At 40.5% G+C, this 16,296-nt stretch overlaps 1 protein-coding gene across 1 annotated transcript in view; it reads left to right on the forward strand.

The window, feature by feature from the left end:
• The window catches only part of DSCAM (DS cell adhesion molecule), a 332,481-nt gene that overhangs the window by 241,668 nt on the left and 74,517 nt on the right, over nucleotides 1-16,296 (forward strand). Inside the window, exons 15-19 of the mRNA XM_035116259.3 lie at nucleotides 5,326-5,493; nucleotides 8,266-8,336; nucleotides 9,699-9,939; nucleotides 12,216-12,362; nucleotides 13,577-13,732. Of these exons, the coding sequence (XP_034972150.1) occupies nucleotides 5,326-5,493; nucleotides 8,266-8,336; nucleotides 9,699-9,939; nucleotides 12,216-12,362; nucleotides 13,577-13,732 (783 nt within the window). The remainder of the gene's footprint in view (nucleotides 1-5,325; nucleotides 5,494-8,265; nucleotides 8,337-9,698; nucleotides 9,940-12,215; nucleotides 12,363-13,576; nucleotides 13,733-16,296) is intronic.

Consider the following 16,296-nt stretch of genomic DNA (forward strand, 5'->3'; position numbering starts at 1 on the left):
TTGGCAGGAGCTGGGACAGAGCAATGGAAGCTCACTCTGTCATGGGGATTCGAACCGCCAACCTTCCAATCGGCAAGCCCAAGAGGCTCAGTGGTTTAGACCACAGCACCACCCACATGCCCAAATGTAGATAACTGCAGATATAGACTTCTCTCTGATGAGACTACTTGTCCATCCAATTCAATATTGCCTACTCTGATTGGCAGCCACTCTCCAGGAATGTCAGTGATTGAACTGGGGACCTTCTGTATCCAAAACCCTGCCACTGAATTCTGGTCCCTTCCCAAGACACAGTGCTCTTCTCTCTGCAAGGTCTTGTCGGACATTCAAGCTCGGATCCACTCACACCTAAAGCAAGCTGGGGACAGGCAAAATCTTAAGATGGGCTGAATAGCTGTTTTCTGACATATTCTTTCCTAAGTCTTCCCCTACCTTCAACCCTGTGACATTATGGCTCTGGAGCGGAATCCTATTTTGATAAACCTCATCTGAATAGGCATGATCAGAAGAACCAACTAGTCGTGAAAATGTGTTGGTAGACACTTGTATGACAGCTCTGCTACTATAAATATACTATGTACTCTCTATTCCTTTGCACAAAAGCCCCAGCTATGGACCTCCACACTGCCTATTGCACAAACAGAGTTGGGAATTGTAGTCTAGAACATCTGGCGGTGAAGGTCTGTTCTAATCTGCAAGACACCAGGTGAAGGTCTGTTCTAATCTGCAAGAGATGACAATGTCATTGGAAGTGCAGTGGTCCTAGATGCATCACTGATTCAAAATGGGCCTGTTTTAAAACAGGATTAATTTCAGATATCTATCAGCAGTTCAATTCAAATCCATCCAATTTAATCAGCCCCTTCCAGATCAGATGCGGGACAAGAGATAGGGGCAGCCTACCTGTTTCTAATTTCTTGACAATTCCTTATTGTTAAAAAGATGAGTGGGATGTTGAGCTAGCAGGGCCATTTGCAATGTAGAGTACTGTCTGCCTTGTGCCTCTGCAAGTCACAAATACCTATTGGACAGTGCCAGTGACCTCCCTGATGACAAACAACACAAGATTCCCCTCAGGCCCATGTCAGCTGGAAGTCCAATGGTCAGCTTGCAAAGACTCGCTTTGCCTCAACACTAGCTAGTTTCAGTTCTTGTGTAAGAGCTCTCTGCATGCTGTGTTTTTGCTTTGAATATGATGGACTATGAATTACTGTATATATAGCCCTCTTCATAAAGCGGAGGACCACTGTAGCCCGTAGTTTAGCCTCACTTCTGTCTGTACCTTTATTTGCCTTATCCATTCATGTTGCTTATTAAACAATGTGTTGCAGAAAGAGCAGATTCAAGGTTTTTCCTTTTTTAAAAAAAGCTGATGTAGTGTAGGGTCAAAAAGTGTGAGCTGTGGGGCAGAAAACCCTGTTCAGATCTCACTTCTATGCACTCAGTGGCCTCACGCAAGCTTTCTTTTAGTCTAAGCCTCCCATTTGCTAAAAATATAAACCCCAGATAATAATTCTTACTATAAATGTCACTGTAAATTGTATGAAAAATCACTTTACATACTCTAAAGCTGTAAACATATTCTGTAGTAGTGGGGGTAAGTTGCACCTTCAGTTGCAACATCATTTGTACAGTTTAATAATAATAATAATACGTTTGTGGGGAGAGGGAGAGTAGATATTCTCAAAGTTGCCATTCTAAATAGGGCCACTAGATGGCACAACATACAAAGTAAACATGTGAGTGGAAACCATTAGTATTGATATACTGTATAGTATATTAGTGGTATAGGCAGGCATTCCCTATACGAAAATCAGTTAAAAGGGGGGGGGGAAATGTTACGTTTATTTGTGTTATATGAATTTTGCCTATTCTGTCGTTAGTGGATCATGTTCATGAGGATCAGAGTAAATGAAAATAGCATGCTTCCCCAAAAACAAAACAAAAATGTGTAAGGGGATTTTTTATGCATGCTGATAAAATGGAAAAGGCATAATTAATGGAAGGGGTTGTCTCAAAGTTGTTTCACCTCTTATTCACAATTTGCACAGAGACTCAAAGTCAATTCAAATATTTAGGGAAGGCACATAGAACAGTCTTAGTAGGACTGTGCCACTTTAGACTACATGTGTGAGATTAAATGTTGGAAAGTATCCAAAAGCCTTGCATGTGAAAGCAAGCCTAAGAGGGCGACAATGAGTCTCAAAACCTCCACACACTTGCATCCTGGGTTTTCAGAAGCAGGGAGTTTTTGGCATGGGGGAACCTGAACTGATGAAATGTCACCAGGCAGGGCTATAACAATGTGCCTCTTTTCTGAATATTTGAAGGTACTCACATGCAGGTGCGTGATGTTACGTTGCCTAAGAGTACTCATCACTAGTCTCTCTTTTTCCTTCTTCAGCAGAAGTATATTTGTTTGATCATCCTGGATCACACATTTTTTGCCTCTCAGATCGCACTGCTTCTCAGTGCCATATTTTTCTTTTTATATATATAGTTCAGATGTGATCTGTTTTTTCTTTTCTTTTCCTTTTTACAGTATTTTTCAAGGGATGCAATAGCTGCAGCTGATGGCTGTGGCCTGCTGTGCCCCAGGGGTGGCTGTATAAGCTGAGAGTTCCAAAGATAATTCCAATGGAACATGATGAAGTTCTGATGAAGGAAAGCAGGTCTGGCCCTATACTCAGCTTGGCGCAGGGAGGGAATTGATAGCTTTATCATGTATAATGAGATAAGAATCCAATGTCTCTATTCAGACCAGGTCTCTCCATGGTTTTAAGTTTGGTAATAAGTTTAAGTTTGGTAATAATTCAAAAATACATGATAAAGCTATTTTTAGCCATCTCACCCCTTGCTTTTTCCTGTAAGACCAATTGCAGTCGTCAACAGTCATCAACAGGTTTACCACACCTATCAGCCAATCACCCATTCCCACCACTCTTCTGAGTAATGCCCCTCCCCACCCTCTCACTATATATAAGGGTCTGGCGACTTCTGTTTCAGTGTTTCTGAAGAAGTGTGCATGCACATGAAAGCTCATACCAATGACAAACTTAGTTGGTCTCTAAGGTGCAACTGAAATGAATTTTTTATTTTTATTTTCCCAATATTTTTTTTATTATTTTCTTTTTTTCCAATTCTTTAACCTCATACAATAAATAATCAACAACTATACAACAAATGGCTTTGCCAAGCTCTGACTCCCCCCCCTCCCCGCAGCAGGTAAATTATTTCATTCCACTCGCACATTTTCTTAATTTGAAAGGAATTTTTTTTAAAAAAATTAAATTTTGTTTTGACTATGGCAGACCAACACGGCTACCAACCTGTAACTAAGATTTCCAAGTCTCTCAAGCCTTGGAGATATGTTTATTGACCCATACGCTGGGCTTTTTTTGTGTGTGACAGCATTCACCAGCAACCCCATGCAGAAGCCCAGGGTATCTGGGTACACTTGCCCCAGGCCTCAGAGGGCTAAGTCAGCCAGAGGCTGTCATGCCAAGAACAAGTCTCCCACCCTGGGCCTCAGACAAGCTCTGCACAGACCTGCTTACCAGTATAGGACTCTGGTACCTATCTTTTTTGCTGCCCATGGCATCTATTTTGTGCCAGTAGCTATTGCACTTTTATCAGTGTATGAGTACCAGTACCTCACTTTCGACTCCCCCCCCCAAAAAAAAGCACTGCCTGTACATATGACATATCTGAGGATATCAATGCTGGGACAGAGAAAGCAAAATCACCCCTGACCTCTGCTTCTTTCTCTAAAGATCTGAATAGAAACTTTGTGGCTCCATAGTGCCAATTGCTAGCACCCAAGGCAGTTTTGCCCTCCCCCCAGTGTATTTTTTGAGGGGGCCGATCCCCCACAATTTTCAGAGGACTTTTGACTCCGCCCCTGGCTCCTTGTGACATCATGTGCGCAACGTCAGGACGCTGCACGATGTATCATCAGGCGCCCTCAATCAGCTGGAGGAGTTGGCGCCTCTATGTGGCTCACCTTCCATTTGTTAGAAACCAAGGGCTTTGGGCATATGAAATAAAACAGATGTTTTAAAATGACTGGTGAAAGGCCTACTTACAGTTATGTACTACTTACATGAAATATTACTGGGCTCACCCCAGTTTCCTGTGGGCTCCTGGCAGCAGAGGCCAGTCTAGGCTGAGAAAATAGCTGCACATCTTCCCATGATTTGTCAGATGGTTGTTGCCACAATAGGATGGGCATGCAACTGACTGATGCAAAAGAAACGCTCCTCAACACATGTGAGTGTGTCATGTTGGAGCTATATCTTCAGAAATGACTGCCAGCCTCTTTTGCTTTTCAATTTTTTTTATAGCTTTTGAAGTTTGCTGTTTTGAGTCAGATTGGCAGATGACCAAGAACCCATAGCTGTCAAGTTCTCCCTTTTTTAAAAGGGAAATATCCTTATGCTGAATAGGCTTCCTCGTGAGAAAAGGGAGAACTTGACAGCTATACAAGAACCACTTGGTTTACAAACTTCACCACTGCACAGACATGCAAAGCCACACACATGTAAGTGCTGTGGAGGAAATGAACCAAAGGCAATACTTATCCCAAACCTAGGGAATATGTTGTTGCCCATTGTAAGCCTCTCTGGTATAAATTACTTTGAAAATGAAGTGGGTGAATTCATGCCTTGCATGTCTGTAAGTGGTAACAATTCATGGCATTCCAAACTGGTTGAAGCCTCAGCTGTCTAGCATGAAACAGAGATTGACAATAGAAAACAGCTGTGGCCATCAAGCCCTGCTTGCAGTCCTGAGGGGTCCCTGCCATTATACAAATTGCTGTCCTTGGCTTTCATGTCCCGGCAGAATAAATGTAAGTTCCTCTTTGAACCTCTCGTTCATGTTACCTGTGTTACTCAAACATGGGTCTGGGGGGGGTGCTGAGGAGCCCCATCCTCTAGCAAGCAGTGTGGCAATCTGTACTGAGATAATATTTATATAGTTGTATGCATGAAGGTTGTATACAGTTGTATGCACAAAGGCTACGGTAGGTGATGGGGCTACTTTGCATACCTCCGCTCCCATGTTAAGTTAAATCAAAGCTTTCATGCCTGAAGAGGGCTGTGTTATTTCCTCATTTAATGTTCCTTTCACCAGTGTTATTTTACCTTTGAAATGCAGTGCTGCTTGCTAACTTATTAGTACAGTGTTGGAAGGAAGGAAGGAAGGAAGGAAGGAAGGAAGGAAGGAAGGAAGGAAGGAAGGAAGGAAGGAAGGAAGGAAGGAAGGAAGGAAGGAAGGAAGGAAGGAAGGAAAATGAATTAACTTTCCCAAAATTTCTTCAAACAGACTCCTGGGATTCTGTCCAAAGAACCAAAGATGTTTCTCCACAGCTGAACCAGGCCACAATCATTGACCTCCATGCTTCCTCCACCTACAACATCCGCATGTATGCAAAAAATCGCATTGGCAAGAGCGAGGCCAGCAATGAACTCACGATTACCACAGATGAAGCAGGTATGTTCTGCATTGTTCCTAATTGCATCTAACCTCAACTTGTTCATTGTTGGGTGTATGTGTTTTTGGCATTTTGAAGAGCCAAGGGGACTCTGTGTATGACACATTGCTGTATAGACTACAAAGATAATTCCTTAGTAGCCTAAGATATTGCAGTAATCTTTTTAAAGTCAGCAGTCTAACATTAGGCATTTAAACCCACATGTGAAGCCCCTTAAATGAGCAATGGTTCATAATTAATAGTGGTTTTATTTAAGACAGTTTAATCTTTTTGTTTGAGTACTTTGCCTTAATGTCTTGGCTAAGAAGGCGTTTGTAAACACACATCATTGAAATACCTAAAGCTGTGCTCCCGGGCACATTAACGCCAAAGTAAATGGCATTAATTTTATTTAATATTTATTAAATTTTTATCCCACCCACAGGGCAGTTTTCAATGTAAAAACACAAAAATGCATACTATAATAACAAACGGAAGCAATAACCTTCTGGCATTCTAGTGCCTGTGCTAATCTAGAGCCTAAGTAGGAGATATGACTGAGTGTGAAAACAGTTTGATTCTTTTGGTCATATTTGTAATGTTAACTTTATCCCCCACTTTCCTTAACAGAGTCAGTGTTCTGGAGACACAGGGTGCAGGGACAGGGGTATGAGGGAGTTGCTGTTTATTTGCCTTATCCCACCTTTCTTCTAAGTTGGAATTTCAGGAGGCTTGCAACATTTTAAAATGTCAGTTATAAAATACAGAATAAAAAAAACAAACTAGTTAAAAACAATAATTAAAATAAATTATGAAATATTTAAACCAGCAATTAAAATATAATTTGCTCTGACAGCAGCCCAGTTTCCCAAGGCCTGTCTGAAAAGGAAGGTCTTCTCCTGTTGGCAGATAGATTACGGTACAAAGATTTAGATAGGAGAGGGGTCCATTCAGGTGCAGGAGTGACTGCGAGGAATACCAGTCTGAGGAAGACGTGGATATGAGAATGGAGAACATCTGTAGAACATCTGGATATGACAACATGAAGCACTGTCTGTTTTAGAAAGGGCTACTACTGTATATGGGAAGTATTTTAGGTATTGGGCAAATCTGGACATATGGCAGCTCATGTTGGCAGTGCCGTTTTTGCCTATTTTTGGCAATCTCAACAACTTTGCCAAAAAAAGCAGCTCAACAACTTTTCTGCTTGAAATATGGCAACCCTAGTATTTCTTATCTGAGAGTTTTCATTTAACTGAAAATTAATGTGCCAGGTTAATCAACTGACCTTAATTTGCAGATTAGCTTCCCCAGCAACGCGCAACCTGAATGTCATCTTCTATTCCCTGCTGCGTGGCCTAGTTTTGAGACAACTGACCCTTTCTTTTGCTCTCATTATGAAGCTGTCCGTTCAGAGCGCGAGGTCAATTGTAGGGAGCCGCCATCAAAAGCAGCTGATTTACTCAGGGTGAAACTGGAGGACGGTAGATCAAAGCTTCAGAGGCATCGCAATATTTGTTCCCTTGGTATCAGTGAGGAATATATGCGGAATATAGGGAAGTGCCACCATTTGTCATTGTTTCATTTAGTTTATTTTAGTTTACTTTTACCTCAGGTGTGTTAAATGAGTATGGATCCCCAAACATCTAAGAGATGCCTGAGGGCAGGGAATGTAATGAAGGCTTTACAAAAATAACATCATTCAATATTAAACAGAAAGGTTGGGCGGGGGAGTAAAACCGCACTGGCAAAGGTGTGCATTGCATATTGTATACTATTGTGGCTTCAGGCTGCCAGAATCTTTTGTTCAAAGGTAGCATCTAAAAAAGCCTCCTGCAGCAAGAGGAGAATCGCGGAGTATGCACAACCTTTTCATTAATTTGCTGCTAACTCCTTGGCTCTCAGATGTCCCTTCCACTTAGACCAGCAACAGCTCTCTGCAGAAAGACACAGGGATGCCAACAGGGCTTTCTGCACCCATTACATTGTATGTGGATTGGGCCTTCCACCTACATTCAGTTTTCCATCACTAGGTGCATATGGGCCTTTTCCTATTAATTGCCACTGAACCCTTCATAAATATGCTTCAATGAAAATTAAACAGATCGTAATTTTTTGTTCTGGTACTGGAGCAACATTTACCCTAAGCGAGCCAGAATTGCCTACTTAATTTCATTTCTGTTGTCATATCCAGCTCATTATCTCTCATCCGAATTCTCTTTTCTCTTTAACACCCTCTTGGTTGTTTCCACTCATAGACGCTTTAGCCTCTCATCAGATGACAACTGAGTTTGTCAACAAGGCTAGAATTTGTGTGCCTATCCTTGACTCTGAAATGTTAGTCTTCAATAAATAGATTAATTTCTCTGTTTAGTTACTCTTTTCATTGCTTGGTCTAAGAACTCAAGAAGAGCTCTGCTGGGTCAGGCCAATGGCCCATCTAGTCTAGCATCCTGTTCTTGATTGTTGTTTTGCAAAAAAATTGCATTCATCTTTCTTCTGCTGCTTTGGACAACACTTCCATTTTCTGAAAGAAGACCCCTTTACCTCTGCTAGCTTCCTTGACTGCCTGTTAACCTTGCCGGCATACTCTTGGCCTTGGTGGCACTTTCCCTGATCTGCAGTATACATTCTAGCTGAGCTTCTGTTATTGAGGTTTTGAGCTTCACGTTGACCAAAATCCTTTGCTTTACCAGCATTTCCGAGGTTATGAATATTGTGTGTTGCATTATGTTTCTGTAGCAAAAGTGACGAGCTTAGAATGTTGATCCACCTATTTCTTTTTTTACCAGCTCCTGATGGACCACCTCAAGATGTTCAACTTGAGCCCATATCTTCACAAAGCATCAGGGTAACCTGGAAGGTAAATAAGTAGCATACAATGGGAAAGGGGAAACAGGCTGCGCTGGGATGTATATCAATGATATTACCGAGGTATGAGCCCACAAAAATGAGATGCATAGCTTGGTGAATTTATACACACAATGCTTGTGGCTAAATTTTCAAAAATTACTTTGCAGCTGAACGTAATTGTGTGCTAAATTAAATTTGCATGCAATTATATGTTCCCGTGATTGTGCCTTTTTGAACATCTTATTATCAGAAATACAGCTGCAGTGTAGGGGGAAAGTTTGTAACTGATTTTTTTAGGCTACTTCTTGCGTTGAGTTTTTCTGCAAACTATAGTGAAAATCAATTTGTCCCATGAGGCAACATTTTTAGAAGCTCTGCACTATAATGCTCTTTATGAGCCAGATTTTCAGTTCTTGTTTGAGGCGGGTGGGCTATAAGTACAGCAAATCTCTACTGCCTTTGGCTGTTATACCCTAGGCAATGGGTTTATTAATGATCCTTGAACTAGATACATGCCCATCATTGTTTTGCTTGGCGTGCCAATGAAACCAGGGAAGATGGGTGTGATGACACAGATTTTTTTTAAAAAAATCCTGTTGCCCAAGGCTTCATAAAAAAGCCTACGCTTCATTCATTATCATTGCAAGGGCAAACTAGGTTTACTGTATTGCAGCTGCAACAGTATATTACTGTTTAGGATTGTGATGCTCTCGGTTGTTGTGCTCTCCCTGCTCACCTTTCACACAGTGAATTTGATTAACTTGTTCAGGGTAAAACATACAGTCTCTGGTCCTAAAAATGCCTGTGTGACGGGTGTATTTCAGAGGCATGTGGGGCTCAGTAATGGGGAAACAGCCCCAAATTGTTGCATCTGGGGGCTGAGATAGCACAATACCTTTTTTTTGCGCAAATAATTATTGATGACCCTGCCCCCTTTTATATGACAAACTGGTACCCACACTTTTGGATGGGGAGACTTGAAATCTGCTCTGTCAGGTCAAGGACAATGAGACTCTCATTTAGCATAGGTCATATATGATCCTAAAACAAAATTCATATAAAATTATATGAAGACATATAAAATTTATATTAAAAGGCAAGACTTGTAGTGAAAAGGGGTGACAAAGGGGGTCACATTTCAGATGACAAAACTAGTTTTTCTGTTCAATTTGCATGCCTGAAGGGAAGTTTTATATCCTAGCTTCATATCCTTCATTTAATCATCATCATTGTAAACCTAGAGCGACCCAATCGTTTGGCCTTGATTTTTAGTTGCATGGTCTTTGAGAGTGGAGACTTCTCTCAGCTTCTAACTTAACACGATGATGTTTAACATTATGTTCAAAGTATGTGCTACTCGTACCTTCTTTAGGCTCCAAAGAAACACCTGCAAAACGGAATTATCCGTGGATACCAGATTGGTTATCGAGAATACAGTGCAGGGGGGAATTTCCAGTTCAACATCATCAGTATTGATACCACCGGAGACAGCGAAGTTTATACTTTAGATAACCTGAAAAAATTCACTCAATATGGCATGGTCGTACAGGCATGCAATCGAGCAGGAATCGGACCATCTTCTCAGGAAATTATCACAACCACTCTTGAAGATGGTAAGTAGTAAGCCAGCATGCAAATGTCACATTTTCCTCTTCTCCCAGGCCTTTGGCTAATTAAACAATCTATGGCCTTTTAAACTGAACGGGGTATTGTTTTTGTTTGTTATTATGGTATGTGTTTTTGTGTTTTATATTGTAAACTGCCCTGTGAGGAACGGTGTTATACAAATTTAATAAGTAATAAAATAATATATTAATGTGGTTGATACTGCATGGTATTATCAGTTGATGCTTTATATTTTTAGAAAATGTATTTGCTTTAATGCCAGTTTATGTGTTGTAACCTGACCTGAGCTGTAGAGAAAGGTTAATATTAAAAATGGAGGCCTCGTTGCCTTGGGAGTTGGCAAATTTCTTTAAGGCAGCCTTCTCTAACCCAGTGTCCTCCAGATGTTTTGAACTACAGCTCTTATGAACCCTGACCATTGGCTATGCTGGCTGCTGCACACACAACTTTCTGGCATCCAGCCTCATATAGTGAGGTTCAGAGCACAGCTATAAAATCTGAAATTAGCTGACTTTCTAATACATGACACTTTCTAAGAATGATGTGCGGTGTATTTCAAAGTAAAGCAACAACAGAGTGCCCTCTTGTGGGAAAAGGAGATTATTCAGTCAGCTAAGTAAATAGTTTAAAACCATGCACTCATATGACTAGGTTCTCAGGTGTTTTAAATAGTCAGAAGACTCTTAAAATAATTACAAAGTAATAACATGTGAGATGAGGTTCCTGGGTATGGTAATTAAATAATAAGAAGGTTTTAACTTTATGAATGCTTCCTTCAATAAAGCTTTATGGAATTATGATGCCCTTTATGGATGAATATATATGTTTTCCAGGTAAAACACATACTGCTGAGAGATTCTCGGCAATATTTTTAGTGATGCTCTGCTAAGTCTTAGTGTCTTGCCTGAATGAGAAATTACGCTATGTAGTGAAAGATTTACAGATATGAGCAATGTTCCAGCTGAGACAATCTACATATACAGCTGAGATTGCCTATTGCTGACTTAAGAGACCCCAAGCTCTCATGGACTGTATTATCCCCCTGTTAGTGATGGGAGTCCCATACATGCAATATCTTTGCTATGGGCATTGCATTGAAAATCATTTTAGCTCTGTTTTCTTGTTAATTAGACATCTCTTAACTTCTTTTTTTTTAAAAGAAGTTCAGACGTTATTGATACTCTCCATCTATTTATAAATTTATTTATAATTTGGCCACCATTTTGTTTAAATATTAAGCATGGCCACAATCCGACACTATTGTTATGTGTGCAAAAAGGCTGAGCACAAATGGCCTCCCCAAACCCTCCACCCTGTTTGCAAGTGGTGGAAAGGTGGGGGGGGGAGAGTCTGAATATTTTCTAAGTGATGGTATGAAATAGCCAACATTTATTAGTGTGGGGGCTTTATCAGAAAATGTCTTGGCCAACTCTCTTCAGATAAATGTTGGTTCAGTTAATACTGAATGAAAGTATGTTGTTAGCTCAGACCAGGCATCCCCAAACTGCGGCCCTCCAGATGTTTTGGCCTACAAATCCCATGATCCCTAGCTAAGAGGACCAGTGGTCGGGGAAGATGGGAATTGTAGTCCAAAACATCTGGAGGGCCGAAGTTTGGGGATGCCTGGTTCAGACTAGTGGATTGAGGAAACAGTTTGCTCTTTTGGAGTATACAGTACATGCGTTCTGCCATATTGGTTAGAGTGGCTTGATAGAGGTAGCAGTGGTTGAAGAGAGATAATGATCTGTGGCCCATGATGACGGCAGTTCTTTGCAGTTCCTTTATGGAAAATGCACAGCATACCTTCATGTTAATAACTGGGGGTTCTTTGGTCAAATTTCCACCATAATCCATACTTCCAACTCATCTGCATTAAGAATATAAGAAGAGAGCACTGCTGGATCACACCAGATGCCTCTGGAAAAAATACCAACTGGACATGAGCACAACAGCACTCTCCTCATTTGTGATTCCTAGCAACTGATATTCAGAAGCACATCACCTACAACTCTGGAGGTAGAACAGCCATCATAGTTAGGAATCAGTCAAAGCCTTACCCACCAGGAATATGTCTAGACTCCTGTTACAGCCATACAAGTTTTGCATTGTTTTGCAATGCTATTCTTGTAAATATTCTTCCCAGTGTTCTTGTCTGGTGAAAACACATCAAATGAACACAATATTGTGCATATTGGGGTTGTTTTTTTAAGTAATAGTTCCCCAAATATCTGTCATGATTAAAAGTTAAACTATCTAATTTCAGTTCCCAGTTCCCCACCAGAAAACGTCCAAGCAATTGCTACATCACCAGAAACCATCTCTATTACCTGGTCTACATTAGCCAAAGATGCTCTCAATGGAATTCTACAGGGATTTAGGGTGATATACTGGGCTAATCTTTTGGATGGAGGTAGGTACTCTTGCTTGTCAAGCTTAGATCTTTCCCAGCAGCATATACCATAATACTTTTTCAGGATGAGGTTACTCCCCAACCGCAATTTATATTTTTAGTATGCCATGAGTCCACTCGGTCCTGTGTTCTACTCCTCTTCGATTCAGACTTACCTAAGATAATTTCTAAACAGAATTCTGGAATAGAGGACCACACTATTTGCTGCAACTTTGAGCTGCTGATGTGGACATACTTATCGATAAAACACTGCAGCAGCAACAAAAAATAGTAGTCTTGATGTGGTGGTATAAATGATTGTAGTAATATTCTTTTTGTGCAGTGTTTTATTGATGCATACATGTGTTCCTGTGGATTGGTAAACACTGCAGTGAAAGAATCTTAATACAGCCATACATACAACCACATCAATGGAGAATCAGTGAATAAATCCTAATACATCATTTCTACTCCAGAAACAACATCAGGTAATAAAGAATTCTGAAATCTGGGGAAGATTTTGCAGAAGAATTTTGAAAGCTTCACTAATATTCTCTGTTGCAACCCAGGAGCTAAACTACCAATGAAATAATTTGACTCACCTGTTTGTGCAGCCTTCCTGGGAATATGATATTTCAATATCAGTTTCTGTTGAACCTAGAAATGACAAGTTTTTTTAATGTATATCTTAGTGGATTGTTTTAAGTTACTCTGATATACACTGCCTTTGCAATCTCTAGTTTAAGGGTAGTAAAAAAAATTCAGTAACATAAATAAATGTAATGTAATACTTATCTCGGTAAGTTATTGATCTCACTCAATAAATCATTCTATAATCCTTTTCATATGATGCCCATGTTTCATTTGCTTAGCTTGCCACACTGCCATTATGGAGTTTTAAAAATCAGTAAAATATAATGCAATTTCATAATATTATCTAATCCTGATTTATTTATTTATTAGAAAACATGCCTATGAGTCAAAAATAGCACTTTATTAATTTCAAAGTGTATTTGCAGGTCTGTTTTTCTCTGTAAGACATTTCCATATTTGCTATTAAATGCACAGTATGGGCATTTAGCATGTTTATTTAGTACTCACAGCCAAGTTTATTCCTGCCATAGTTACATATTTTAATCCAATAATTTCTTTCATAGGCTCACCACAGTATAATGACCGCTCGATGCGAATAGAATAATGCTTTCACTAACTCAATTTAATTTTCTGCTCCATAGAGCTGGGAGAAATTAAAAATGTTACCACTACACAGCCCTCATTAGAGCTTGATGGTTTGGAAAAGTACACCAACTATAGCATCCAGGTCCTGGCATTCACACGCGCTGGAGACGGGGTCAGGAGTGAGCAAATTTTTACACGCACAAAAGAGGATGGTAAGAAGTGAAACATTCTTGGTAGCCATTGGAAAATGGAACAGTTAATGGAAATGGCCCAGTTTTTCATAGCACTTCATAACTGAAGTTCCAGTGGCACCTATTGATGGACAAGTAGGCATTCATTTTGAGTAGATCCCCCACAAGTTCTTGGGGTCTTTCTTAGGGGAGATTGGCCCTTAAAGGCAAGATCAGATTAGAGTGAAGTCACTGGATCCAGGAACAATGCACAGGGTAGATTTTGTTGTTCAGACGAAGACTGTCATCAGAATGTAGAAACCCTACAGGAGCAGAGGTGTGTTGCCACAGCCCTCAAAAGAACTACATCTCCCACTATTCCCAGGGATGTTAACATCCCTTTCATGATGTTAGCCAAGCTGTGCACATGTTAATGCAGTGACCCCCCCCCCCCCCGGTTTATTTTTTAGGAGGGGGAAAAATCAGATAATTTGCCTATTAATTTGAATATAGCTTTGGAAAGCTCACCCAGATCTATTTTTACAGACTTAAAAGAGATAAGTCTCTTTGTGGAAGAAGAAGAAAGTCGACCACACATTATATTGTACAGCATCCCTAGATCCTGTTTTTAAAATGTTGGTCACTATGTTTTTCTCCTTACTGACAATCTGGCACAGCTTGGCTGCTTGGCTCCTCTGCATTGGTTTCATTAACTCTATCCTGTGCTCTGCAGGCACCTTCTGGCACATTTCAGCCTGCTCATTGGCTTTCTCTGCCTGCAGCACATTCTGATCTCATTGATATGGGCTAAATTATCATGGTGGTTTGGAAATGGAAGATATTCTCTCTGTGTCTCTCCCCCCCCCCCCATGTGTGTGGAATTGACAAATTTGGATGTATTCCAGTTCTGCATTATATGTGCATTGCCTGTGAACATCCGTCTTGGCTTAATTTCACTGTTAATTTTTTGGCATCCGTGGAATATTTTCTGTAGAAAATGCAGGGCACACTACATCCTATCAGGGGACTTTACTCTCTTTCCTTCTGAGCAACTTATCACAGACCATTTCAGCACGTGCTTTTTATGGAAATGAGGCTTATACAGAGAAGGCATAAATGTGCAGGGGAGGGGGCAAGGCCATAGCTAGGGGGTGGTGAGGTGGGCCCCCGCCAGGGACACAGGCAATTGGGGGGGGGAGGCGCAAAATCAGCTAGAAATATGTCATAGATATAAATATCAAGGGTGAATTGAATGGGTGGAAGGTGGGGGGTTGGAGGAGAGTTGGAAAGAAGAGCTAATTTGTTCATGGCTAGGGGGTGCAATCTGGACTGTTCTGCCAGGGGTGCAAGATCACCTAGCTACGGCTCTGGGGGGGGAGGGGACCCACATTCTCCCCCTAATACAAAAAAGGGGAAAACCCAATAAGTAAGGAAAAGAGTCCGAATGCATTTGCATTTCTTATCCTGCTCAGTACTTGATTTTAGACACCAGAGGTCAAGCATGAATCCACTTGAATTTATGTAGAAGAAACAGTTCTATGAATACAAAATGAGGGTTCTTTTTAAAGTTTGCATTATTTAGTTCTTTCTCTGCAGAAGCCTGCAAGGGAGAAAATATTGTTTCTGTCCAAGATGTTCATGGCACATTAAAAATTGCAGCAGAAATTTCTGGCTGTGATATATATATATATATATATATATATATATATATATATATACGGGATTCATTTATCCCCCTTTGGTTGGAGTTCCTTCTAAACTATAAATGGAGTTACTTATTAACCAAGTGCCTTTCCACCTGAGGATTTATTTCACTGATCATTAAAATTTAAATAGACACACTCATTTTCTCTTCACACTCTAGGCTTAAATTGCATTTTCACAGGCTGTTGTATTTGATGGCATGGGGGTTGAATGATTGCATTCATTAGAAATGATGCATTATAAAATCTTAATTAAAACAATGAATCTGTGTTCCTTAATAGACAGACTCATGGAGCCAGATCCATACCTGGTGAAAACCAGTGCAATCTAGTAAATGGCACCAATTTACACCTGTTTGAATGAATCTAGCTGATTAGCTCCTCCAGGCTTTTCTTCCTATGTAATGGTGCTCAGTTCACCATAGGCTGTGTATGTGCTGCATCTGGCTGCTCTTTGCATCTACCATAAGTCTGTATCCCATAGGAAAGTCCCACCAGAACTCCATTGCAGAGATAGAGCCCCAGCTTTCTATTTGCTTCCTTGAGCTTCTTGCATGCACTGCGGACGATGAGTGTTCAGAGCTGCACCCAGCATAGGAGACAACCCTGGTTTGCAGTGTAAACTAGTACAAAATATAGCCTGTCAACTGGGACTAGGCAAAGGAAGCACAGATGGATGGTGCTAAAACAACAACACTGGCTTCTTCCACTGCAAGGCAGACTTGAAAGTGCTTTGCCACTGTAGTAATGTAGGAAGATTTAAGGATGATCCGAAATACAGGAAGAGCTACTGATTATGATTATGAGAGAAGGGATGGGGGAGAAATTTGGTTTTGTTTGTACTGTAATGCCGAATTACTTAATCCACATTAGCTCAAACCCATGTGCAAACTGAAACACAAT

This window comes from Zootoca vivipara, chromosome 4 (assembly GCF_965207765.1).
Source record: "Zootoca vivipara chromosome 4, rZooViv2.hap1.1, whole genome shotgun sequence".
In the NCBI taxonomy this organism is placed as follows: domain Eukaryota; kingdom Metazoa; phylum Chordata; class Lepidosauria; order Squamata; family Lacertidae; genus Zootoca; species Zootoca vivipara.